At 54.8% G+C, this 25,117-nt stretch overlaps 1 protein-coding gene across 3 annotated transcripts in view; it reads left to right on the forward strand.

Moving 5' to 3' along the window:
• The window catches only part of ACSF3 (acyl-CoA synthetase family member 3), a 66,719-nt gene that overhangs the window by 30,333 nt on the left and 11,269 nt on the right, over window positions 1-25,117 (forward strand). For all 3 annotated transcript variants that reach the window (XM_064459783.1, XM_064459784.1, XM_064459781.1), the window contains exon 7: window positions 6,192-6,318. In XM_064459783.1, the coding sequence (XP_064315853.1) occupies window positions 6,192-6,318 (127 nt within the window). The remainder of the gene's footprint in view (window positions 1-6,191; window positions 6,319-25,117) is intronic.

The raw sequence follows: 25,117 nt of genomic DNA on the forward strand, positions 1-25,117 counted from the left end.
AGCGTGGAGAGCTGTTGGCGTTTCTGGAATATTGTTACACGTCTAATTTATGGTGTTAATATAGATCAAGAAGTTTCGGGTCTGTGGAATAACTGTGGGGAGGACTGACCTTTCCCAAACTTGGGTTGTTTTCTGTGGTTCTTTTGGGGTCATCTGGAGTTAATCAGCCTGGTAACTTTTAAAAATCAGTATTGCCTAAAAATATATACAATCACTTTTGTTTTCAGTGGAGGAACATTTGCTGTAAGTAGAGGGTTGGGTTTTTTGAAAATAAGTTTGTGTTCCAGCTCCGCCGTGCACCAGCCTTGCTTTTAAATTTATAACCCTCCAAAATGAAAAGTAAATTGATTGTGTTATTCTCAGCTCTTTTATAAAAGTTAACATTGCAAAAACAGATGTGAAATGTGGCCTCATAGATTACAGTCTGGGCTTGGGGTTTTTTGGTTGGGTTTTTTTTTCTTCTCTTTCTCTGTACTGTGTCCCTGAGGAGCAGAAATCTGCCTTTTTCCAGCAGGAGGAAAATTGTTCTGTGTCTAAATTGCCTCCTGCTTGCCTTCTGCAGGATGCTGCAGGACACGGAGCTCAGAGGAATGACAATGCTTTTACAAAACCATGCAACTTAGCAGGGAATTTTTAATTATGAGTGTGCATGAGCGTTCAGATTGCCTGGGAATTTGGTAATGCTTTAGCAAGCCTCGCACCTCTAGGACATCCATTCAAATCTGGCCCAGGGAGGCAGTGATTAAAAGGCACTGTCAAGCGGATTGTTGGTCTCCAGCTTCCTTTTAGGAGACAGGTGAGTATGTCCTCACCTCCCTCATCACCCACCACACCAGTCCTGGAGGTAGCGTGATCCCCGGGTCTGGAAAAGCAGGGGCTGGGCAAAGCCTGGAGCTCCCATGCTTCCTCCAGGTCAGTGGGGGCTCAGCTGTTGGAGGCCACGTTGGGGCAAGGCTCTGCTGTATCGCGGCGCTCTCCGGATCACCGGAATCTTGAAGGGGTTGAGTGAGTGGTCTCACGAGGGGCAGGGAGCGTGTCTGGAAGCGCTGGTGGCAGGTAAGCTTCTGCAGCAGCGCGGTGGTGAGCGTGGCAAGGGCATCCGTGCGCCGCAGCTCGGCCCTGGGGTGCGGGGCAGGGGGGGAAGGTGGAGCAGTCCTTCATGTTTCATTGTATTATTTTCCATGCTCTGGTATGTTTTTAAAAAAAACAAACCAACCCAAAAAAGCAATAGGAAAAAGTTACTACTCTGCAAGAACTGCTAAAAGGGCTCCATCACTTCCATAAACCTCACACGTATAAATTACGGTCTTCTATTAGTCACTTAAAGGCTAGGTTGCTTAATTATTTTGATCACAGTAATCACTTATTTACAAGGTGGGGAAAAGTGCCAAGCACTTCCAAGCTGAGCAGCACACCAGGGCTGTGGCTGGGGAGGCAGGGCTGCAGAAACATTTCCCTCCTCCCCACAAATATAAATGCTTTTGCTTTTCTTGGTTGCATCCATGATGGTGCCCAGCCCGCGCAGGCCCCGGGCTGCTCTCCGCTGCTCTGGCGGCTGTGGTGGTGGGGGAGGCTGGGCTGCTCGGAGCCCCGGGTGGTGGGAGCTGCAGGAGTGGGGTTGGCCGCGGGGAACTGCTTCTTCACGGAGCAAGGACTGCGGAGGAGTCGGAAAGCAGGCTGCGGCTGGGTAGGGACGAGTGGGGGCCCAGGGATGGGAGTGCAAGTAGGGAAAAGGAAAATCATGCGAGATCTGCAGGGCCAGAAGAGCCCCTTGCACCGCCTTGCTCCACTTCACCCCATCCAGGTAAACCACTCATCTGCAGATGCCCTGCCTCGTGCTTCTGGGGCGCAAGAGTTGCAGGGTCCCTTTTAAGGTCCCTCCTGAGGGAAGATGCTCTGATCTGCAGCCTTCGGTGCTCACCCAGGAAAGAGGCTCAGATTATTATTTTTTAGGGGGAAGGAGGGGTCTGGCAGACGTTAAATGCATCCCCCTGAAAGCTACTGTTTGCAACCTGAAGAAGGTGTTTGGGGTTTTTTTTTCCCTACAGCTTGTCTGCCTTCCTCCTGATTTTATCAGCCCAATAACAAGTTATTACCTCCCGTTACAAGCCTCGCCTTCCAGCTTTCGCTCTGTGTCTTCCACATGTTTCTGCTTAGGAATCCGCAGCCTCCTCTGCTTTCCAGCAAAAGACATGCCGCTCTGAGCCTGCCTCCATAAAAGCCCCTAATTCCGTTAAAGTCCATTACAAGCTCCCCTCCCGCAGTTCCCGGGGGAGCGCGGGGCAGCGTATATCAGAGACCGCAAGAAAACAAATGGCCACTTTGAACAAATCCCAGGGCCGCTTGCCAAGCGGGGATTCCCAGCTATTTACAAACTGCCCTCGCTTCGTCCCAATAAAGAGGTAAAATGGAAGCAGGAAAAATATGTGTGTTATAATCACCCAGATTTACTCCTTCAAAGGATTTATTACAACCTTTTATTTTCATGCGTGGAAAATGTAATCTTATCTTGTACGCCGGCTGGCCCAGCTCAACTCGCCGGGGCGGTTTTACAGCAGAAAGCTATCAAGCAGCAACCTTTGGGGGCACGCTGAGCCTGGGTGTTAAAGTTGCTCGAATGCATTAAAGCAGTTGAAACGTGCATTAAAATATGGCACTAGGAGAGGAGGATATCTGTGCAATTAGCAATCTGATGCTTTCAGCAGCTGCTTGCAATGTCGATCCGGTGTATCGGCAACCGGTGCCGCTGAGGTTTGACGGAGAAAGGAAACAAACACACCAGCCGCTCTGCTGCCACAAAAACCCCGCTTTCAGAGCGGGTTAGCAGCCAGCTAGCTTGGTGTACGTGGGATTTTAGCAGGGATCAGATGCGAGGGGTTGTAGGAGATAAATGCCGTGAACCTTGAATTCTAATTTATGCTGTTTGCAAGCAGCAGAAGCTGCTGGCGCCGGGGTGGTTTGCGTCCCCTCTGCTACGCTGGGGAGCAGCGCCGGTGACATTCGGAGTTCAGCAAGCAAAATCCTATTAAGATAACGTCACGGCCTTTCTGTTTTACTGTTTGCAAGCCAGCCATAACATCATTAAATTACACAACAGGGAGGTGCCTGCTGCCAAGGAGCTCTGCTCGAGATAAGATGTGGGTTGAGCCGCTGCCAAAATTTGAGTTGATATGACAAGAAATTTGGAGCTGGTTCAAGGCTTGATTCACACAAGACATCGCAGCGTGCAGGTAAACACTGTGCAGGATTGGTCCCTGGGGCAGCTCCGAGCCGGGGCACGGCGCAGGTAGGGCAGTATCGGGCGCTGCCGGCTGGCACTGTGCAACGCCTGCCCAGGGCAGGGCTCAGCCGCGCAGGCCGGGGCTGAAGGCGTTTGTAGTAGCCAAATATACACCTGTTCTTGCATCGAGCACCGACAAGGAAAAGACAAAAATCTGGCGGGATCTGTAGATGAAGCTCGGGCAGCTGTTTGCAGGTTCTCACCGACCTTACCTCCGCCACCTCTTCCCCAGCCCTTTCGGGGGAGTTGGAGGAAGCCCGATGGCTCAAGGGATTGACTTTGGAGGCCCACGCTAGTAATTAAAATGCCTCTAACGTGAGGGCAGTTGCGATAGTTGGTTTTCTGTGGCTGAGATGGGGCAGATGGGATCCAGCGGGGTTTGCAGGGGCGGGAGTGTTGTGGGGTTGCCCCCCCGGGAGAAGAGGCGTTGCTGGCAGGGTTGTAAGGGCTGCGCTACCTGATCTGCAAATCTGGCACCACGAACACCGAGGCACTGAGGTGCTCAGGGAGGTTGCTTGTTTTGTGATGCCGTGGCTGGACCAGCAGGAAAAGGAGCAAGAAGAAATAGCCACTGTGTAAAACTACGTGCAGCCTCTATAACAGCACTGAAACCCTGCCTTGCTGGTCCCTCTGCATCACCCACTGCGTCCCTGCCACGCTTGCTGACGCAGGCTTTGTGCCTCTTGCCCTTTTGCTGCTGCAGGTCCTGGGCTCTCCCGGACCTCAGGTTTCCCTGTGCTGTCCTGCTTGTGGATAGTCTGGTCCTCAGGCTCCCTCTTCCAGATTCCCAAGGGAGAACTCATCCAGCACCATCCTCACCATTGCTCAGAGAAACTGCTGTCGTCAGCGCTGGTGACTTTTTTCTCCTGCAGCATCTTCCAGGCAGCAGAGATGGTGCACAGCCAAGGGCTCGGGGGGCTCAGCCCAGGCCATGACACACGGAGGAATTCAGGTGATTCTGTAGAAGTGCCTGGGCTGTGTGTGCAGAGAGCCCTATGTCACCTCCAAGACAGGACATCAGGAAGAAATTACTTAAAAATTGGGTCTTAAAAGCAGCTTTCGAAGCATTTTCCATTAGAGAAGCTTTGTTTCCATCAAAGGCTGCACAGAGACACGAAGCCTGCCCTGCCCTGGGATTCTGTCTGGCGCTCCAGCACTGCTATTACTGCTTTCCCTCGCGGCTGCGTTTCTGGCATTGCTGACTTTCGGGGTCCCAGATGTATCTCGTCCATGTTGCAGCAGCTCAAGTACAAAGCGGCTCAGAGTTCCCGTTACCGGGATGTTCCCTGCGAAGGGATGGAGCGACGTGCACAAGCACATCTCGCAGTGACCTTCCGTCCCGGCGGTGGCTTTGCGCATCTTCCCCGCAAAGGACTTTAGGTTAGCACAGTCTGACGAGCGGTGCGACGTTCCTGCCTCTCTAGTGCCTCATCTCGCAGCCTGCCTGCCTCCTTATAATTACAGAGCCATGTACGTGCAGGGGAGATGTCAGGCAAGTCTGTGACTTTCCTGCGATTCTCCAGTTTCCACAACAGCAGGATATTTGTTTTGTTGCTGTAGAAAACCTGCCCGTGCAGGTTTTCAGGGTACCGAGTTGTCACTACAACCGTTGCCTTCCCGCGAGCCTGAAAGGAGCCGCGTGTCCGCGAGAACGAATCAGATGGTGTTTCCTGCCACCTCCTCAGGAGAAAAAAAAGAAGTGTTAGATTGACAGTTTTGGAAAGTGAAGCTTTCTCTCTATCAACAGAGCAGACAGCAGCGTGGCACAGCCACGGGAGCGCATCGTCCCGTGCCTCCCGGCCACATCGCCCAGCTGTGGCAGGCAGGAGGATGGTCCTCATCCCCAAGGACACTGCAAATCTAGTACATCTAGGGTGGTGCCTTCAACGTCAGACCAGGACCTGCTCTGCCAGCCGCTGTGGGACGGTGGCCGTGCCTCCATTCCCCAGGGAGGGCAGGGCTTTGCCGCTGCCAGCCCAGCAGCAGGTTGCTGCCAGTGCCAAGCAGTGCAGCTGGTGGCCGGTGTCCCCTGCGGCTGCTGTTTCCGTGGCTGAGCCATCCACTCACCCTTTCGGCTTGCTGCTGTCGCTGTGAGATACACAGGCCTGGAGGGCGGCAGCGCTCCGGGGACGGGCCGCTGAGTTGTCAGGGATGCGTGGGTCTCTCAGGAGGCAGCCGCAGTGACATGCTTTTATCTGTCCCCGGGAGCCTCCGCCATGGGGAAAGGCAGTCTTGCCCAAGAGAGACGGGAGAGGGGCTCCCTGAGTGGGTGGGTGCCCTGATCGGGGTGCCTGGAGTTTGCGAAGCACAACACGCTGTCTGTGCTGATGCCTCCCCAGCATCCCACTCCCCAGACCCTGCTGAGCCTCCGAGGGCAGCAAGTGGGGATGCAAGGGGGTTTTCCCAAATTATTTTCAGGGAGAGAACCTGACCCTGGCAGAGGCTGATGGGTGCTGCGATGGGAGCAGGGCGCAGAGGGCTCTTGTGAAGCCTGCGTGCATCAGGACATCAGTGGGTCAGAAAGGACCATCCCTTTCCCAAGAGTATTTCCCACATACTTGCCTGTGAGACTGCTCCTCTCCTTTGCCAGCAGCTGGAAGGCATCAGCCTGCCTGGACTGCCCTTCCAGGATGGCAGTTCTTGTTTTCATATAACACAGATGTATATTTTCAGTGCTTTTGGGTATCAAAGGCACTTAAGTGAACCCTTCCACCTGAGGAAAGAGGTCCTGCAGGCGGGCAGGCTGCGTCGGAGGTTGGTAAAGGCTGGGAGGGTGCCCGGCATGGGTCCTGCTTGTCCCCCACCGCGCTGCGTAGCAAGCCGTGGTGCTGGAGGGCAGGCGGCGGTGCGGCTGCAGGGACGACCGGGTCCTGCTGCTCCCCAGGATGCATTCACTGTGTGCTTGTTCTAGGTGACACCGGGTCTCGAGGGCCAAGAAGGGGAGCTGCTCGTGAAGGGACCCTCTGTCTTCCGCGAGTACTGGAACAGACCCAGAGAAACAGCAGACGCCTTCACGCCCGACGGCTGGTTCAAAACAGGTACTGCCGTGGCTTCCCTGCGGCGTCTGGCAGAGGGGAGAGGGGGGCAGCAGCTCCGGTTCGGCCCCCGAGGTTTCCCAGCTGCTGGAGGGGGGGTTTGAAGGTGGGGGATGCCAGCCCGGCTGGGGGTGCGGGCTGGACCTGCTTCCAAATGCCGGGCTCAGGGAGGGGCTTCGCTTGCGTTGGCTATAATTAGCCAAATATTGGGGTATGTTTGGGGTTGCTTCCTTGTGATCATAATACACAGGTACTTAATCTTTTCTGGGAACTTAAATTTTGCAGATGGGTGGGATTTAACTTAACTTACATGGGGACCACGTCAGTGGAAAACCCCCACTAAGCTCCCAGGAGCTGGATCTGTCCTGCCTCCCCTCTCGCCGCCGGCGGGGTGTCTGCGGGGAATTTTGCGCTCCTGGTCATGGCTGAGCGTTTAAAGACAAGGTGTGTAGGGTCGAAGCCATGAGCGTGGGCAGTGTGGCTGCGTGGGGTGGGCTGGGGTCGTGGGCTTGGCCACTGGAGTCGCGTGGGAGCTTTTCAGGGAACCGTCATTTGTTGATCAGAAAATACTCGTCGATGGAAAGCTGAACTTTCTGGGGAAAAATCTCAGTAGGTGCCTTCGGTGTGGGAGCGGTTCAGGAAGGGGTTTTGAAATTGCCAGAACATTTTTTGAAGTGAAAGGTCTGAGTCTTCCAAATAAAGAGGCGTTTTAGTTTGAAACCAAGGCTCGTTTTATTTTTGTATGATACACTCTGGAAATGCCAAGGAAATGTTTCTTTTTCTGGGTTTTCTCAGGATTTGCCGTTCCCTTTCAACTAAGAGAAATGTTTCTGAAACGTGAAATGTTTCCAGGGATGGGAACACCCCTGGTATTTGTTTCTTTCAAATCAAATTTCACCACAAGATAATACCCTAATAATAATAATAAAGTTGCAGGTGGGTCCCGTGCGTGCCTTGGTCGGTTTTATCAAATCTTTGCAAACAGCAAAATGATGGTTTTATCAAATCTTTGCAAACAGACAAAAGATCCTGTTATCCTGCGATAGCAGGAGATGCTGGCGGGACTGTCCAGCTGCTGCGGCTGGGACGGCAAGTTCTCAGAGGAGAACTCACGGCTAACCCTGCCCATCGCGTGGGATGAGCAGGCTGAAGACCTTTCCCAAACGGAGTAGATGTGACAGGCCATGAATAAGTTATGTGCTTCAAATTACGCCTCCCGCCCCGCGCGTGGCGTGGGGAGCGGTCAGGGACCTCCTCGGTCAGAGGTTCCTGTCTCCCGGCGCTCTTCTGCAATTTAGATTAAATACCAAACCAGCCGCGGGCCAGGTTGGCGGGCCCTGGCCCCGGCTGCCGGTTGGTATCTCGGCGTGCCCACCTTCCCGCGGGCCGGGAGCCGTTTGGGCAGCGGGGTGAATACGGGCAGCGCGTTTGCCTGCCTGCACCGAGCCCGACCGCCCATTAATCTTGGCAGAGCAGAGGGGCGAGGTGGCTCATTTCTGCCTAACCTTAACATATACACAGCTCTGACGTTCCCGTTCCCCTCTTCTGTGCGTTAGCAGTGCCATCGAGTCGGGAGCCAGGCTGGGTTTCTGATGCCTTCCGTGTAATCTTATTTATTTACGGTTCTTGAAGAAGCTGTGATTTATTATTACTGTTATCCCGAAGCAGACGTGGAGCTGCCCTGCCGGCAGTGTCACCGCGGGTTCCCATCCTGGGCGGGTGCCGCGGGCTGGGACTGGAGCATCATCAGGCGATGTGCAGGGTGCAGGGCAATCAGCTTTAAAAATTTTTTTAGTCAACACTCCTGATGAATATTTCAGATGCAAAGGAATAGCATGCATTAATTATTGCAAAGAGATGTCTTTAGGAGAAAATGATTTTGAAATTCAGTTTAATTTCATTGTAATGTGCTGCAAACAGGAAGGGAGTATGTGTGTTTAATTGGCTCTCGGGGGTAAGGCCGGGAAGATGGCATGCCTTTGTCACAGGCCATTAGTGATACAGACTGCATAATGAGAGAGTACAATCAGCTCACAGCTGCCGGCTCCTACGGGGAGAGAATGATATTAAATAGAAATCAGTATAAATTAAACTTAACCCTTTCACTAGCTGAGCAAAGCTCAGAGCTAGAAATAAGGGGAGGGGGGAAAGCGGAGACAGGCATGGGAGTTCGGGCTGGGTCGGGGGGTGCCTGGCCGACCCCCCAGCGGCAGACCCCTGGCCAGGCTGCCTCCCCGACATCCCCTGCAGCTGCCTAGGGAGGACAGCAGGCTTTTAACTCTCTTCCCCATCCCCTTGTTCCCCCTCTCTTTGCCTTTCCCTCCTTCATTCCTCTCCTGACCGCTTACTCTGTGCCTCTCATGGATGTCGGGCCGATGGGACTGTTTCCTTCCCAAACCCCATTTAGCTGGCGGTGCAGCGAGCGACCCCCGTCACCCCTTGCCCTGCCTGCCCCTGCCGTTGGAGATCATTCAGAGACAGCAAATGTCCCTGTGGTGGTAAAACACCTCTTCAGGGAGCCAAGGAGGTTGTGTCCCACCATAGCAACTGGGATCTGGAGGGTGAATTACCTCCATTAAGCAGCGGTGGGTATCTTTGGAGCGGAGACCGTTCTAGCAGGCCACACCAGCCAGACAAAGCCTTGCTGCTTCCAGGCTATCATCCGCTCTGCCTGCCATTTGCAGGTCATATAGGTCAGCGCTTCAAAGCTGAGGCTGCGTGCGTGTGCATGGTGCTCCCAGACCCCAGGCGATGGTATTTCTGACTCCGTGCTAGCCATTCCTCTCGCTGCCGGACCCTCGTCTGGGTTCCCACCAAGTGACCTACAGGTCACCTAAAGCAGATGTTGGTGTGATCGCAGGCGGTGGCCGGGACCCCCGCATCCCCCGAGGACACGGGGAATGTGCGCTCAGCTGCGGCAGGGACGAGGTTTGGAGAGGGTAAACTTGGAGACAGTGGGGATAAGTCCTCAGCTGTCGCCGTTAATGGCAATCTGAAAAAAACAGCAAATAAAGAATAATTACTGCAAGGAGAACCCCAGCATGTTGCTCGTGCCGCACCTCGTCGGGAGTTGGTCTCTGGGAGGGCACTGCTCTGGGGTGGCACCGCACGGAGATGGGGCACGTGGGGCAGGGGTGTCCCGCCGTTGGCACTCGCCGTGCTGCGAAACAGAGCGCGGTGTGATGCCTCCGCATGCTGAGCGCCGAACGCGGGCTCTGGGCGTACCGTCCCCGTGCGTTGCTGCCGGGGGTGGCGTGTCCTGCTGGCTTCGCTGAGTATAATCAGTTTGGGGCTCTACCTGGGTGTCCACCCTCAGGGTTACACGCACAAAGCCAAGGGTCCCTGGAGCTCCTTCCCCCTTTCGTTTTGTGACCAGACTTAACCTGGAGCTGCTGCACCGGGCTTGCGTGGTGTGAGCACCAGTTCCCTTCCATACCGGCCCCCAGGGTGAGGGATGGTGCTCAGACCTTGCAAGGCGCCTGCTGAGGTGGTCCATCGGGAGCTTTTCTGGTTGCCTCCTCAAACGCAAGGCTCACGTGGGAATCTTGAATTTTAAAGTCTTTTCTGGCTGCAGGTCGTTTATTTCTGCAGTACTTTCCTCAGGCCGGTTCTGTTTCTGGTTGTTGTTCCCGTAAATCGAGTTATTGTGGGTTTTTTTTTCAGAAAGTATAGAAAACAAAACAAAAAGAGCCAACGCTTACGTGGCAGCAGTCATTTTCCTTTCTGACTGACAGCTCCTTTATTAAAAATCCCCTTTTCTCCCGTGAAACTGTCTTCCCCAAGAAAACAACCTCACGTTGAGCATTGGGGATGGTCATTCCCTCTGTGATCGGAAGGAAAAACAGCGATGCAGACTGTGCCATGAGCACGCCCTCCGCAGCGTGCTCCTGCCGCTCCCTGCTCGGTTTCTAGGGAAATCTTGGAAAGACCAGGCATTTAGTGCAACAACTGCAGACCTGTGTTTCCTCCCGGCGGGACGGGAGGCGGACACCGCGTGCGCCCCGTGCGGGAAGCCTGTGCAGGCACCCCTCTGCAAACGTGCCCATTTTGTGCCTCCGGTTAGAGAAGGAACAAGTAGGTGTGTATGTGTTACAGGGGGGAAAAAAAGGCAGGCAAAAAGGCGTGGTGCTGCAGTGACTTTATGATGAATTCAAGATCGTGGCTCTTTTGAGAACCTTCTGAACTCGTGGTGTTGCAAAGGTGATTTACTGTTGCTCCCATCCTCTTTATTCCCTCCGATTTGCGCCGTTGTCTGCCTATCTCTCCGTCTCTCTCATTTCCATCTGAGTGAATTTGATTATTTTTATTGTATTAACGCTGTTGACAGAGCTGCTTAGATCAAAGTCCCCTCCAGCCATTTCCAGGGAGACTGCTGGGTATCCACCTGCTGTCATACATCCAGGCGGCACCGAGCCCTCAGAGACCGAGACAAACCCGAAGGAAAAATGCCTACAGCCGTCTGTCTCCTGTCGCTGCGATACCTTCCCAGCTGTCCCGCGCCCTGCGAGGTGAGAGGCGATCTCCAAACACACTCACATGCCGCTGAGCAGGAAGGATGGAAGAAGAAAATTCGGAAAGAAGACATTTTTTACAGTGAGGGTGGTGAGACACTAGAAGAGATTGCCCAGAGAGGTGGGAGATGCCCCATCCCTGGAAACATCCAAGGCCAGGCTGGTCGGGGCTCTGAGCGACCTGGTCTAGTTGAAGATGTCCCTGCTCACTGCAGGGGGTTGGACTAGATGGGCTCTAAAGGTCCCTCCCAACCCAAACCATTCTGTGATTCTATGAGCAACTGCTGAGCAAACCCCGGGAGCTGGAGGAGAGCAGCACCCAAACACCAGCCTCCCTGGTCATCCCGCTCCCTGATCTTTATTCATCCAGGCCAGCTTTGCGATGCTCGCGCCGCTCAGGCTCTGGCACTGTCAGATTGTGTTATCTCTGCCCAGGAGGCAGCGCTCGTCAGGCGGCGAGCGGCTCCGGAGTCTCGAGCAAGAGGGCGGAGGGTTTGGGAGCGTGGTGGAGCCGCGCAGCGCGGTGCCCGGGCGCTGCCCGTTCGCCTGCCTGCGCGGGGCCGGGCAAGGTGCTTTCCCCGGGGGAACCTGGCGGTACAGTGGTGTGCACAGGGGGAGTGATACGATCAGAAAGCAGACTTCTCCCCGAGGGAAGGCCGGCTTCCGTTCACATTTGCCCACACGTCCAGAAAATTAGAATCTGGTGTATTCAGGGAGATTTATTTTCAATTACAGGTTAAGGCTGAGACGTGAAATAGCACCGGGTTTGAAAGTAGTGCATAAATCCTGCAACAAATCCATGTATCTCAGCTCCAGATAATAAGATTTTATTGATTGCTATATTGTATCTGTCAGAATAAAACTCTCTTAATGCATGCGTCAGGATGGAGAAGATAGAAAGCTTGTTGGTAGTAGAATCTGATTCAGGAATCAATGCACTTTGATTAATATGTCGTTAAGAAAGTAAGAGTTATTTAACTTGTTTGATGCACATTTCAAAATGATGACTCATATCTTTTAAGTTTCTTTCTTTAAGCTGCATTTAAAAAAAAACACCTCGGAGCTGTTTTTCACCTTGCCAAGTCCTGGTTTATCACTTAATTTTTACTAGATCCTTTTATGCAGGTCACAACCCGCCCCCCCCCCCCGACTCCCGTTAACAATAATTCCTATGGCCCAAAATGCTTCCCACGTGCCGTTGTTGAAGGCTTTAGAAAAAAAGGAGAATGCTGTGGACCTGCTATCTTTATTCCTTCTGGATGTTCTGCAGCACAAGAGAGAGCTCCAGAGGAAAAAAAAAAAGAAGAGAGAGAGAGGAGAAATTAATCTGGAATAAGACATCATCAGGAGAAATGAGAAGCACCCATCAGTTCTGGCAGGCGTTCAGATGCTGCCAAGCTTGGGCAGCCGGCAGCACGCTGTGCATCTGTCTGTGCTTGCTGAACGTGCCATTCTCTCGGCTCCGGCCTTTCCGCCGTGATCTACAAACTCGGGCACCAAGGACAAGCCTTGGCTTAGTTGGGAGCATCCTGCTCAGCACTGCTGATCCCAGCTTGCTCCAGAGGCGGGACCTGCCTTTGCAGCAGCCATGAAGCCCTGGTCAAGAGAAGCAGCCCGGTGACACTGTCAGGCTGGTTTCAGGGACCTCCCCATGTCCTTCTCCCGAGTCACAAGCGATAGAACAAGAGGAAACAGCCTCAAGCTGCGTCAGGGGAGGTTTAAGTTGGATATTAGCGAAAATGTCTTCCCTGCCAGAGGGGTCAGGCCCTGGCACAGGCTGCCCAGAGAGGTGGGGGAGTCACCGTCCCTGGCAGGGTTCAAACACTGTGCAGACGCGGCACTTCAGGGCACGGTTTAGGAGGCCTGGGGGTGTTGGGTTGGGGGTTGGACTTGATGATCCTAGAGGTCTTCTCCAACCTTAATGATTCTATGATTCTATCTGTCCTCTTCAGACTGAGCTCTCCAGTCCGTAGCTGGACAGCCCTGCCGGCACCAGCCACAGATCCTTGCCATTCCCAGCCCTGGCTCTTTGGCGATTTCCACCCCACCACTTCTAACAGAAAAGGCAAAGCTGCCTGCAATTTTCCAGCCCAGAGAAATCTGGTGTTTGTAGGAAATACCCTGGACAGGCCATCCTTGGCCAGACACAGCCCATTCCTCCTCTCGGGCCGGTCTCCGAGGAGAGGGGCAGGAGAAGCAGCGAGCGGCGCACGCCCGATCCCTCCAGCACAGGCTTATTTCCCTGACACTTGCCTGTCCCCAGAGGCAAGCAGGTGTTTCCCTGCCAAGGGAATTGCTTACATCCGTGGGTGTAGCACTGACACCTGAAACAGAAACTACTTTAGCCTGATCAAGGCAGATTATAAATAGAAATGCATCTAATTAGCATCCTAATCTGCAGGTTTTCTGTTTGTTTGCAGTGCCTTTCCTAGTCAAAAATCCAGTTAATGCAGATTCTATTTTTAAAGAAACGATTTGATAATTATAACATGTTGCAGATGATGTGACTTACAGGTTCGGTAAGCTCCGAGGCTGGGCTGAAGGAGCTTCTTTTTGAGACTGTCATAGCTTAAGCTCCTGAGTCGGGCGGGATGGCAGCGAGCGTTGCGCAAGGCTCTGTCTCCGCTTTCCAGGTACGTGATCCAGCGTTAGAGCTGAAAGGCAGTGGGAGCGAGAGGCAGGGAGGCTCACCTGCTTCATTAGTGGCTTGTATCTTGGACCCACGTTCCCACAAGCGACATGAAAGGGCACCCAAAAGTATGCCGAGCATACCCCAAACACAGCTCCGTGTGCTGCTTTAGGAGGGATATCCCACCGGATCTCCACGGGACAGGAGCGGCGGCCGCGGGCACCCACCGGGCAGCCTCTGCAGCGAAGCCAGACCCGCCGTGCGCTGGGCTCACGCTTCCACCCGGCCCTCATTTAAGAGGTCTTTCTAGAATTAAAAACATAAAGATGGCATGGTGTAACGATCAGCCGCGTGTAAGGATCCCTGTATAATGTCAAAATGTTCCTTATACACACCCACTTCTAACACTGGAGAGAAAGTTCGCTTTTTCTGCTGCCTGCCTCAGTACTTACTCTTTTTCCTTGAGGAGACGGTATTGCCAGCTTTGCCTGAAGGCTGGAAGCCTTAGGGTCGTCAGGACACAGCGAAACGAAGCCTGTTTCCTTGACTGCTCGCGAGACTGATGTTTTCAGCAGTTCAGAGAGTGACTTGGGATTTTTGTAGCTGTAAATGAGAGCAGCTTTTGGCACAGAATTTGTTTACTCTCTACAGAGCTCTGCTGTAGTTGTATCAAACGTCTTGGATGCCAACCCTTTACTTGAGAACCTCTGCTACACGGAGTCCGGTTTTCAGAGGCGTGGAGCAATTGCACCCCAGCTGAGAGTCGGTGGGAACAGCAGGCACCCGCATCTCCGAAATCCAGGCTGTTCCCTTTCAGTCCCTATTTGTTTTTACCTCTCCAGCTGTGCTACGGCAGCGCTGCTCACGCAGCCCGAAGGGAGAGGGGCTCGCCCAGGCTCTGACCGCCGGGCGTGACCCTTCCCTTCCCATCCCAGGGATTAATGCAAGGAGTCCCATCCGCAGCTCCAGCTGCGTTACGTTGTAGGGGCGTCAAGCTGAGCTCTGCAAGCCTGTCAGAAGATCTAGCAGGAGAATCGCAAGCTGGCGAGTGGGTTAAGAGGGGAAGCGCAGGACTGAGCTCAGGATGTGGTAAAGAAATGGGCTGCGCAGTCGCCTTTCTCATGGTGCTTGGCAGAGCCCGTTGGGTCATTGGCGAGGCTTCCTTTCAAGCGGCTACTTACTGCTGTATAAATGGCATGCCTCCTCCAGTGCGGGATTCGAAACCCCATAGGGGAAGGTCAGTATCGAACCATCCGAGTGAGATCCCTGAGCAGTCGTGCAGAGGACAAGACCGTGGTCCCATCGCGGGCTCTATCAAAGCACCTGTTCTACGGGTGTGAAAGGCTGCTTTGCTGGCTGTGGGGACGCCTGTTCTTCAAGCCTGGGAGGTGATGGGGATTATCTTCAGTCCTGACAGCTGCCTGTCACCAGAGGTGCCCGGCTCAAGAGGAAATCTGTTGAAACTAGACCTTCCTTCTGCCTTTGCCCATCTCTCCTTTTTCTGCCTTATTTTGTGTCCTCAGCTTTCCCTTCCTCCCCGTTTGCCGGGTTTCCCGTTGCTTGAGGCGCTCTGCTGGTGCCCGCACAATCTGGTTAGCGTGCGGAACAGTTTTCGGCGTTTGATTTACATAAGCCAGCGCAGCCGTAAGTGGGGCAGGGCCGGGGAATTGCACAAATTGATCACAGCTCATGGGACGAGCCGGGAAGCCAGTGGCCTGATTTCCGTCCTTCCCCAGCACAAGGGAAGCGAGGGATCACTTTCAGCAGGCGTGATCCAAGGCCAAGCACCGTGAAGCGGTGAGGTTTTTGTTGGGTGTTTTACTGGGCTGGTAATAGCGCTTGACGAAGAGCTGAATGTCTCTGGCTTTGAGAGGCTCTTTACTTTCAACAAGAGTCATCCCTCTGGGTTTCACTCAAGACAACTGAGAACATATTTACTTATAACTAATGGTACCATGCTGTAAGCAAAAGTATAGGCTTCTGTATATTTAAGCAAACAATTTAAGGCAGATATCTTTCCTCATATCCCACCGCTGCCTCTCTTAGTCAACAACCTCCCATCGTTATCTCTGCTTTATTTGATAATTCATCTCACCAGAGACTGGGACAGGTCACGGCATGGAAAAGAGGTGCCGCTCTCTTTAGCTAAGGTGTAATTGATCCCTCAGCTGTTCTGCAGAGGGCAGAAGCCAAAGGAGAGGGGTTTAGTCTAATGTTTTTATTATTACAATTACTATTTTCAGCCGTGCACGCAGGGTTACCGTGCTCTTCGAAGTTTCGCCAGCTGAGTGGCAGCCGCGTTTGGCCGGGCTGCCACACCTTGGAGCATTTACTTATTTATTAGTCTTTGAGTTTTCTTTTTCATCTCGTTGTCTGCAGGGATTTCTATAAATAATTAAATGCTAATGTGAAAAAAAAAAAAACAAAACAAACAACCCAAAACACGTTTTTCATTTTTACTTACCCATTTTCTTTTCTGGCTTGTCCTCTGGGCAAACCCATCTGCAGTAATTCTGCCTGTAAGCGGTGGCGGGGGGGGTCCCTCCGCCCAACCTGCTTGTGTCGTATCAGTCATCCATGAGTTCCTGCTAATGATGAGTGAACCTACAAAGTCTTGGCTGCCTGGCTTGCAGAAACGTTCAAAGATTCGGCTCGTTTATCTGCTATTTCCCATTAGGGAGTATGGCGGCCTTGGAGCAGGGCGTGCAGCCTCCCTGGGCTGGGGAGGCTTCCTCCACTCCTTGTCCTTCAGATCTGCGATGCGCTGGAGGGTTGGAGAGGCTCCTGGTCCTGCTGAGCTACATGTACCCAGAAATGAGGTACAGCACCCCTGCCAAGGGCAGGCGGGAGCCAGGATGCTGCCAGACTCCGCCGAGGTCTGAGTTTCTGTTAATCCCTTTGGTGCTGTCATCTCCTGGCCGAATGCTGGCGCCCAGGGCTTTGTCTGCTGGCGTATGTCGCAGAAGAGGGTCTAACGCCAGGCCAAGGCTGGAGTGGGGACCATATGCAGCAATCCCCGAGGCCCTGAAACAATAGTACAGACATGGGCCTTTGTATTTGCTAGCCGAAACCTGCTGGCCATTTGGGCGTGCTGGGAAGCCCCTATCATGGGGAGGGGAGAGGGTTTGGAGGGGGTGGAGTGGATGATGCTTTCCAAGTCCCCCTAACGTGCCTGGAGATTAAGCTGAAGCTGCTAGCTCTGTTCATCTGTGGGTTTTAGAGAGCTGCTAGCCTTAAACCAGCCCTTCGCATTCACCTAGAATCCTCTATGTCTGTGAAGGACCACGAAATGGTGCCGAGGATGGGGTGAGCTTCGCAGTTCACAAAGAAGGAAGCCACCAGGTGCATGGATGGTCTGCGCCCATCTCCTGCCTGTCCCAGTCCGCGTGGGCGTGAGGAGCAGGCATCAGAAGTGCTCCTGCTGGGGGATCCCTCAGCCTCGACTTTGTGTGCAGAACCCAAGGCTCCAGGCTTTGGTACGCAACCTCCTACATCCACCACAACTTCACTGGTGCAGTCCCATGGCTGGGGTTGTAGCCTATTTTCATGCAAATCGGACCAAAAATAACCTACATCTTTCCTGTCCTGTAGTTTCCTGTGCTTTTCTCTCTTTGGAATATCAGTTCTTTAAAACCAGAGTGACCAGAAGATGCACCTTTGGGGTGAACCCTTTGTGAAGGCGTGGTGCCGCAGGACTAAGTGTCACAAGGAGGTTAATCCGGGCCTGCCTAAATACTGCCTTGCCTTCCCTCCTGTGCTAGGCAGAGCTCTCGGATCAAGGTGCCCCAGGAGAAGAGTCCTCCTGAGAGGAGAGCCAGGTCTGTGTGGTGGCGTGAGCCCACTCACAGCCGTTGGGTTGGGGTTGTAGAGCAGAGCACGGATGGGGGGATTTGTACCAAACGGGCTCCGGGATGGCAAACGACGTAGGACATGCAGGCAAGCCCTGAGGGTACAGCACAGGGTCAGCAAGCATCGTCCTGGCTTCCCACCCTGCTGCCTGAGGGGTGCAATAAACATGAGGAGCCTTTAAAAAATAGGGCTGTGAGAGGGAGGTGTCACTGATTTATCAGCCGAGCCGGGGTAGCTGCACTCCTCATCTGTCCGGCAGCAAGTCCCCGACTCCCCCTGCCCCATAGATGGAGGCAGAGAGGGGGAGAGCACAGCTCGGGATTACTGGGTTGAAATCAGACTTGTGTTATCTGCAGCGTTTGCCTCCCAGGTACCTGGAGATGCTGCCAGCATTCCCTGCACTGCTCCGTCTCCCGCTCCACCGGCGCAGCCACACAGCGTGGGGAGGAGTGCCTTATTAGCACAGCTCTTTGTGAGATGCCCTTGAGTGATTTTTTTTTTTTTCCAGGTGTAAATGCCAGGGGAGGCTGTACCAGTGCTTCACATTCTTTCATCTCGGCGGGGTTTTGCCCTTTCTCCCAGCACGGCTCTGACAGCAGGCTCAGCGCTGTTGCCTGTGGAATACAAACAAACTTCCCCATTGCAGAGCATGACATGAATTCATTCCAGGATGGGTTTTTTTTTTTTTCTCCTGCTTTTCTTTTTTTCCTCCTGCTGGATGCTCCAGGGGTCTCTGGAGAAGTTTTGAGAGTGGGGAGCCAGTTGCTTAACCCCCTCTCTCCCAGGAGCAGGCAGCTTGCAGCAGACCCGACAGGTCTCGCAGATGGGGAGGACTGCAAAGCAGCTTGATGCTGCGATGCAGTTCCCATCCCCTGACCGAGCTGGGGGAGAAGAACCAACGCATCGAGACGTCTGCATCCCTACATCTCTTAGTACCAGCCATTAGGGCAGTTGGAGGGTCTGTTCCCCGCTTGCTGAGCGCACCGCACCTACCATTAGTGCTAATGGGAGTTAGGCAGGCGCACGGAGAGGCAAGGATGCCCCTGAGCTACAAATCTACTTGGCAATTTTATTATGTAAATAAATGGTGCTTGCACATACACCTGCTGCTGCTGCTGCTCGTGGTGATGTTCATGGCAAGATACGTAAACAAACAGCGATTCCGTTCTAATAGATTTATTTCCTTTCTTGTGAGCCATTAAATTACCTCCAGATTTCACGCAGGTAGAAATCTGCAACAGCGTCAAAATCTTGCTCTGCCTCAGTGGACGGTGGCCCGCAAAGCGTGACAGCCACCTATTGCTCTCAGATATTGTGCTGGGGAGCAGTCCCATGGGAGCAACCAGGAGCATCCTCGGTGTATCGGTGTCTTTGGAGGTCCGCACCTCCCACCAGGGCTCCCACCACCACCGGGCAGTTTGCAGGCAATGACAAACCTCCCTGTCCTGGGCTGAGCTCGGTGGCTGCACAGCCCGTGTCTGGAGAGCGAGAGTCCTCAGCCAGACCCCTCGGGGCAGCTCCTCCGCCTGGCCAGAGGGTGAAGGGCTCTTCCCTTCCAGGGGGGTCGAAGCAGAGCTTGCTCTGGACCTTGAGGAGGCTCTGGGCTGGGTTTTGCTAGGAAACCCATCGCTCCCCTGCAAAGCATCAGTACCGGGGCTCGCCAGGCTCCCTGACCCCGCGCACAGGTCGATGGGACCTGCAAGGAGAGCAGCCTGCCCCTCTCTGAGCTGACCTGCCTGTTCGCAGCCACAGGGACGCGTCTCTGGGCTGCAGCTGCTGAGCTGCTCTCCTCTCCTGCTCCCTGGCTCCACTGGAGGGTTTTGGCAGCAAGACAGGTAGCAAATAGGTAGGGCTGCTGCCAGGGAGAGCCCTGAGGCGCTGTGCCGGGGCTGCTGGGGCCAGGGTAGCTGCTGGTTCGAGAAGCGCGGTGCCGGCAGAGAGCTGGTGCCGGTGGCTCTGCTGGGCAGGGCCGGGTCGCCGGGATGGGCTTTTGCGCTGCACCCAAGGCAGCACCCGAGCAAACAGGAGCCCTGGAGATTGCTGGGGAGGGGAGATGCTTTCCTCATTAATAATTGGTGCATTATTAATATGCATGTGCTTTTTGAAGAAGTTTCAAACTCTTCCCCCTCAGGAGCCTTTGATGCTTTATTAATGATTGCGGCGCGCACCAAACCCTCGGTTCACCGCAACGGGAGCAGACCCATGCCCCTGCCGAAGCTTTTGGTCATTGTCTGTCCTGAGCCCAGGGAAGGCATTTTGCTGGTCCAAGTGACCAGGTGAGGGTAGGTGGACTTGAGTAGCCCCAAAGAGCCACTCCACTGCTGTGAGAGGCTCCGGAGGCAGCAGCAAGCCGATCTTTGGGAGGTTGGCAGGACTAACCATCGTGGAAGTTCAAGATTTCAGCTTTACACCCTGGATCAGGATCAACAGGAACTTTTTTTGGGTCCCCTTGTAACGCAAAAGAGGATGCAAGCACTTGTAGAAAGGACAAGGAAGGCAGGGTCAGGTGTTGACTTTGATGCCGGGAGGCTGCCAGAGGAGCCCAGGTTTTTCCTGCCACATTCCCCCGCTGAAGCGGTCAGGGACACGAGGCAGCAGCCGGGGAGCAGAGGAGGAGCAGAGCAAGCCCTGGGAAAGCAGCCTGGTTTCACCAACGTGTGTGCTGAAGAGCAGGAGTGGACGGGAGGTGACAGGGAGCGGTGGCGAGCCTTCGGCAGCCCGGGCAGGTGGCCTGTGAGCTGGGACAGGCGCTGCTGCACAACCGGCCTCTGCAAAGGAGCCCAAATCCAGAATTTCAGAAGCGCTAATTACTGTTAATTAGCTACAATTTGTGCTCGTAACCTCTGTTCTTAGCCAAGATGGCTGACAGCAGTGACAAACATTATTCATTTCCATGCAATAAATCAAGCTAAAGTTGCTTCTGTTATTTAGCCTATCATTTAGCATTTCATTAAATAGATATGTACACATACATCATCGTTGCCGAGGCTGTGTCAATCCTTTTCAGGGGCAAAGCTGCCTCTAATCAATCCCAGCAGCGCAGCGCGCCATGGAGAGGCTCTGGATTACCGTGTGCCAGGTTAGCATCTTGCTGAGCATCCATCAGGCACCGGTAGCTCATCTGCCGGTGGCACACCCGCTATTTAACCCGAGAGTTACTAACAGCAGCGCTGCTGTTGCTCCTAAAAGTGGCTGTGGCTTGGAGAGCTGGGGGCTGACCTGCAACCATCTGCAAGGTCCCTGTCAGAGCAAACATGCCTCTGCCGGGCTGGTGCTGGGCTTTCCGTCAGCTCCGGCATGGAAAGAGCAGCAGCCGAGGGGCTGAGAGCGCCGAGCTTTGGCTCAGGGCTGCTCTGCATCACCCTCCGCGCATCACTCCATCTTTGCACCTCTGACGGAGGGGAGGTAGCGACAGTTCGTGGGAGCACTGCTGCCGTGTGCAGTAGCAATAAGGTTGTAAGGGTGAAGCAGGGGCGGCAGTGCCCGACACGATAGGACGTGGTGGCGGTGGAGGGCGAGGAGCAGCGCTGTGGTTGCACTGAGCGCTGCAAAGGTCCCCTCTGTTTGCTGCTGGCCTCTGCTGAGCTGGAGAACGTGTTCGTTTTCACGATGGGCAGAAATAAAGAAGGCGTGGCGTTAAAATGAGCCCGGAGCTTCAAAGAGTAGCAAAACGCTGGCACTACAGTATTTCTGGGCCCATGCAGCTCTCACAGCGCTGAGGAACCTGTTCTCCAGCGCAGAACAGCAGCTACTGCCCTCGTGCAGCCCCGGCAGCGCTGGGGTCTCCCCTCTGTGCCGAGGAGCGTGCGGGCGCTGAGCGGGGCGAGGCGGGAGCTTTCTGCTGGAGCTCCGCCGATCCATCCGTGCGGTCCAGCCTGGAGCGGGAGCTCCCCTTCCTTGCACAGGAGCTGGGCACCCCGGGGTTCAGCCCGGGCCCTGCTTTGCCACGGCATCTTCTTACCTCACACCGTGCTCGGGGAGGGCTCTGCCTCTTGCTCCTCCGAGGCTTTCTGGTTGGGCTGCCCGGTCCGAGGGGCTAACGGGAGCAGCTCTGATTTGCCCGTGTGGCACCACGCGTTCGGTGCCCTCCCTCTCCCAGCACTCCATAAATAAATTCCCCGAGTCCATCCTAGCACACTGTATCAATCTTGTTTAATAGACTGGAAAGCTTATTGCATGGCGGCAGGTCGCAAGGAGTGTCGAGGTGATGGATTGCGCCTTCCCAGAGTCGAGCGTCGTTGATGTATAATGAAATATTTATGATTTATTCCAGCTAATAAACTGGAGTGAAGTGTGTGATGTATGTGAGCAGATGGGGGATCTATTGATGCAGTTTTCATTGCGTGGGGGAAGGGAAAGGTTTATGTCCATAACGGAGACGTGTCGCAGAGCCTCCTGTCCCTCTGCCCGTCCAGGTGGGCACTTGGCCGCAGAGAGGACAGATTATCTAATTCCTATAGACGTCCTTTAGCGCTCGCCTTCTAATCGTTTGTCCTCTCCATGTCTCATCCCGTGGCTTTGTCAAGCAGAGGAACCTCTGGCAGTGGGGAAAACCCATTTCTTTGAGCATTGGGCTTGGGGCTGGGAGCTGTGCGGGGAGCTGGTGCTGAGCGGGGTGGGAAAACCATTCCCTTCCCTGGCCGTGGGCAGAGCGGCTGCAGGAGTGTCACTGCCATGCCGCGCTCTGCAGCTTCCCGGTGCCTCTCTGTCTGCGTTACCTACAGAAAAAATAACTTCCATGGATTTAGGAGACCAGTGAGACACTGAATTGCCCTGGAAAGACCGGGGAACCTTGAAACCTGTGGGGAGAAGTCTTCATCCATGTGAGGCGCGATGGGCACGTGGCGCTCGTTGCTGCAGGATGCTCCCAAAGCCGACAGCTTGGTGTTCAGAGCGGGAAGGAGCATTTCTGTGCTCAGCTGCTGGGCTGTGTGTAACCGCCCGGGACGGACCTACTCTGCAGGCAGGACCCTGATCCTGCCCGGCTTCTCCAGAAAACCTGTGTCCAAAGGCAGGAGGACGTGCCTGCCAGCTGTGGTCCCACAGCTGCCCTGGACTGGGCGGGGTGGCCATCGCTAGCCCCGGCTGGGCCCCTGCGTGCCCCCGTTGAGCTGTGCGTGCTGGTGAGATCTGGCCCGGGGCCTGGGACTCGCTCCCCCAAAGCCCTGTTCAGGCAAAGGGGGTTTGAGCCCCCAGATCTTCGCTCAGCTCTCCGAACCGGTGAGAGTATCAGGATCGGGACTCAGGCTTTTCACCGCCTGCCCAGACTTGTTAGACCAATCCTGCCTGGAAAATAAATCATCGTCGTAATCACCGATGTGTGTCTCTTTGCCAGAGGGTGAGCTCTGCCTCAGCCTGGGGTGGACCAGGAGCATCAACAACCCTTTTAGGGCAGTGGGAGACAGGTAAGAGTTAATTGCAGGGTAAAGCAGAGATGGATGCACAACCTCCAGCCCACTGCTCTGGTGTGAGCAGCGAGGGAGGCCGCTTCGCATCCCGCCGCTGTCCTGCCAGCTGTTCCCGTTTCTGCCTAATTAGCCTCCGGATCAGCGTGCTTTGAGATTCCCGGCTGAAAGGCACCGGAGAAGGGCAAAGACTGATTATTCCAACTGCCTCCCTGCAAGCTTCCCAGGGGTCTGCCAGCTGGGAGCCTGCTGGTCCCCCCGACATGCTCATTTGGTGAGAGGGGAAATTCCCCAGGTAGGGTGAGTGCAGAGGAATCCAGGAGGGTGAGCGCCTCGCTCTGCCTCTTATCTCTGGAAGTGAGGGATCGTCATGCCAGGAGAGCAGCTGACAGCAGGGGATCCCTCCTGGAGTTCAGGGTGGGGGAAAAAAGAGCTTAAAGGCTCCCAGAAGAGCAGGCGTTGAGGCCGGCAGGAGCGGAGCATCGGCAGCGTCGCAGCAGGGCCGGGAGCTCGGTGCAGCCGGTGGCACCGACCGCAGCCGTGCCGGCAGGGCAGGAGGAGCCCAGGCTCTGGTTTGGGTGGGGAGCAGCACCCTGCTGCCCCGGCCGCCCCCTGACAGCCTGCCAGCAGCTGCCCGGCAGAGGGAACAGGGGTGGCTTGGGGCTGTTTCGCTCGGCGCAGCTGGAGCGGCCAGTGGCGATTTCTCGTGGTGGTTGTGGGGCTGGTCCAGCCCCAGCCCCTGTAACAGCAGGGCCAGGCTGGGGGCACGGCTGCGGGCCAGGACGCGTGCTGTGGCAGGGGAGGTGACCGATCAAAATGCTTTCTCAGGGATCATCCAGGCTGGGCCATCGACGGGGCCCTGCAGAGCATGCTGAGGGAGGTCTGCTGGCTGTCCCCTGCCACCCTGCCCTGTCCACGGGGACTGTCCCCAAAGGAGCAGCCACACGGGTCTCTTCTGTGCCCCTGCGGGTCAGTGTCTGCTGGAAGAGTGGCTGCAAGACGTCCCCGCTCTCCAGCCCAGCTCTCTGAGGAACGCTGCATGAAGCATTTGAAAGCTGAGACTTAATTTGCAAAATCTGGAATGATTCGTTAACATCAAAAGGTCTAATTAATATTAGAAAGCACTCAAACCACATTCTGCTGCTGGCAGGGAAGAGCCCACCAGCATTCCCTGTGCCGCTCCAGCCCTGGAGACCCGGCTTGCCCCCCCCGGGCTCCTCACCTTCATGTTTTATTGCAGGCACTTCTGAAACCTGGAAAAGCCACTCCAGCAGCCAGGAAGCTGTTAAATAAGCAGCTCCAGCCTGCTGGGTCAGCAAGCACTTTCCACCAGGAACAAATCACTTAGGCAGTACCGTGGGGCGGATGAAGGCAGCATGCCGAGCCCAGCCTTGCCTGAGAGCACCATTTACCCGGGGCAAGGGCTGTGCCCCACGCCGGGGGATGTTTTGTAGCATCTGATCAAGACACTGGAGCTCCCCATGAGAACATTAGCTGCCACAATGGCAGGAGGGTAAAAAATAATCCATTTTTTCATTCTCAACAAAATGGATTCCCTTTCCAAGGGATGTTTTGCTGTCTCCTGTTATTTTCTGCTGTGCCGTGCTTGGTCTGCGCAGCAAAAGCACCATGGTCTGCAAAAGCGCCATGTAATTGTGAACAAGAGTGGCAGGGACCTTTGCGGACCCTTCTGCCGTGGGATCCCCTGGGGAGACAGAGTCATGAGTGTCCAGGGCTGAGGCTTTCTCCTCTGACACCACACTGCGCACGATGCTTCTCCTAATGCCTCCCGTGTGCTTCCAGCAAAGCATTCGTACGCTTCTGCTTCTGGCCTCGTCTTCTGCAAGCGCCCCTGTGAAGGCTGGACCTGGCCTGAGCCCAGGCTGTCCTCACCACGCTGCCAGTGCCTGAGCGGGACCCAGGGAAAGGCTGTGCTTGGGGCTGGACTCAAGTCCAGGTCACTGGCATCCCTTCCCTGCTGCTGATGTGCACGAATGCTGCCGTGCCAAGCATTACCAGTGCCAGCTCTGCCCAGCTTCAATCCTGCCCAGCAACGCAGCCAGGGAGGACCTGAGCGAGTCTTTTGCATTGCAGCTGCAAACAGCAAAATCCACCCGGTCTGACGCTCCCAGGCCAGGCTCTCTGTGGTGTTGGTCGCCTGCGTGGCTTCGGTTTGCAAACCTTGCAGCACGCGTCCTCGGGCGCCTGTGCTCTCCTGCCTCCCACCTGCTGGGGCGGCACGGCGAGCCGCTCGGGAGGCGCCTGGCGCTTCTCTTCTGGGGAGCTTTAAACGCAAAGGAATAGGTGTGTAAATGTGGGGCTGGTGAAAAACCTGCCAGAAGCCAGGAAAGGCCGTGTGACAATTTGCAAGTCAGTGTGGTGCCGCGTTGCTCTCGCGTCGCCTCGGC

Source organism: Phalacrocorax carbo, chromosome 8 (genome assembly GCF_963921805.1).
Source record: "Phalacrocorax carbo chromosome 8, bPhaCar2.1, whole genome shotgun sequence".
Classification (NCBI taxonomy): domain Eukaryota; kingdom Metazoa; phylum Chordata; class Aves; order Suliformes; family Phalacrocoracidae; genus Phalacrocorax; species Phalacrocorax carbo.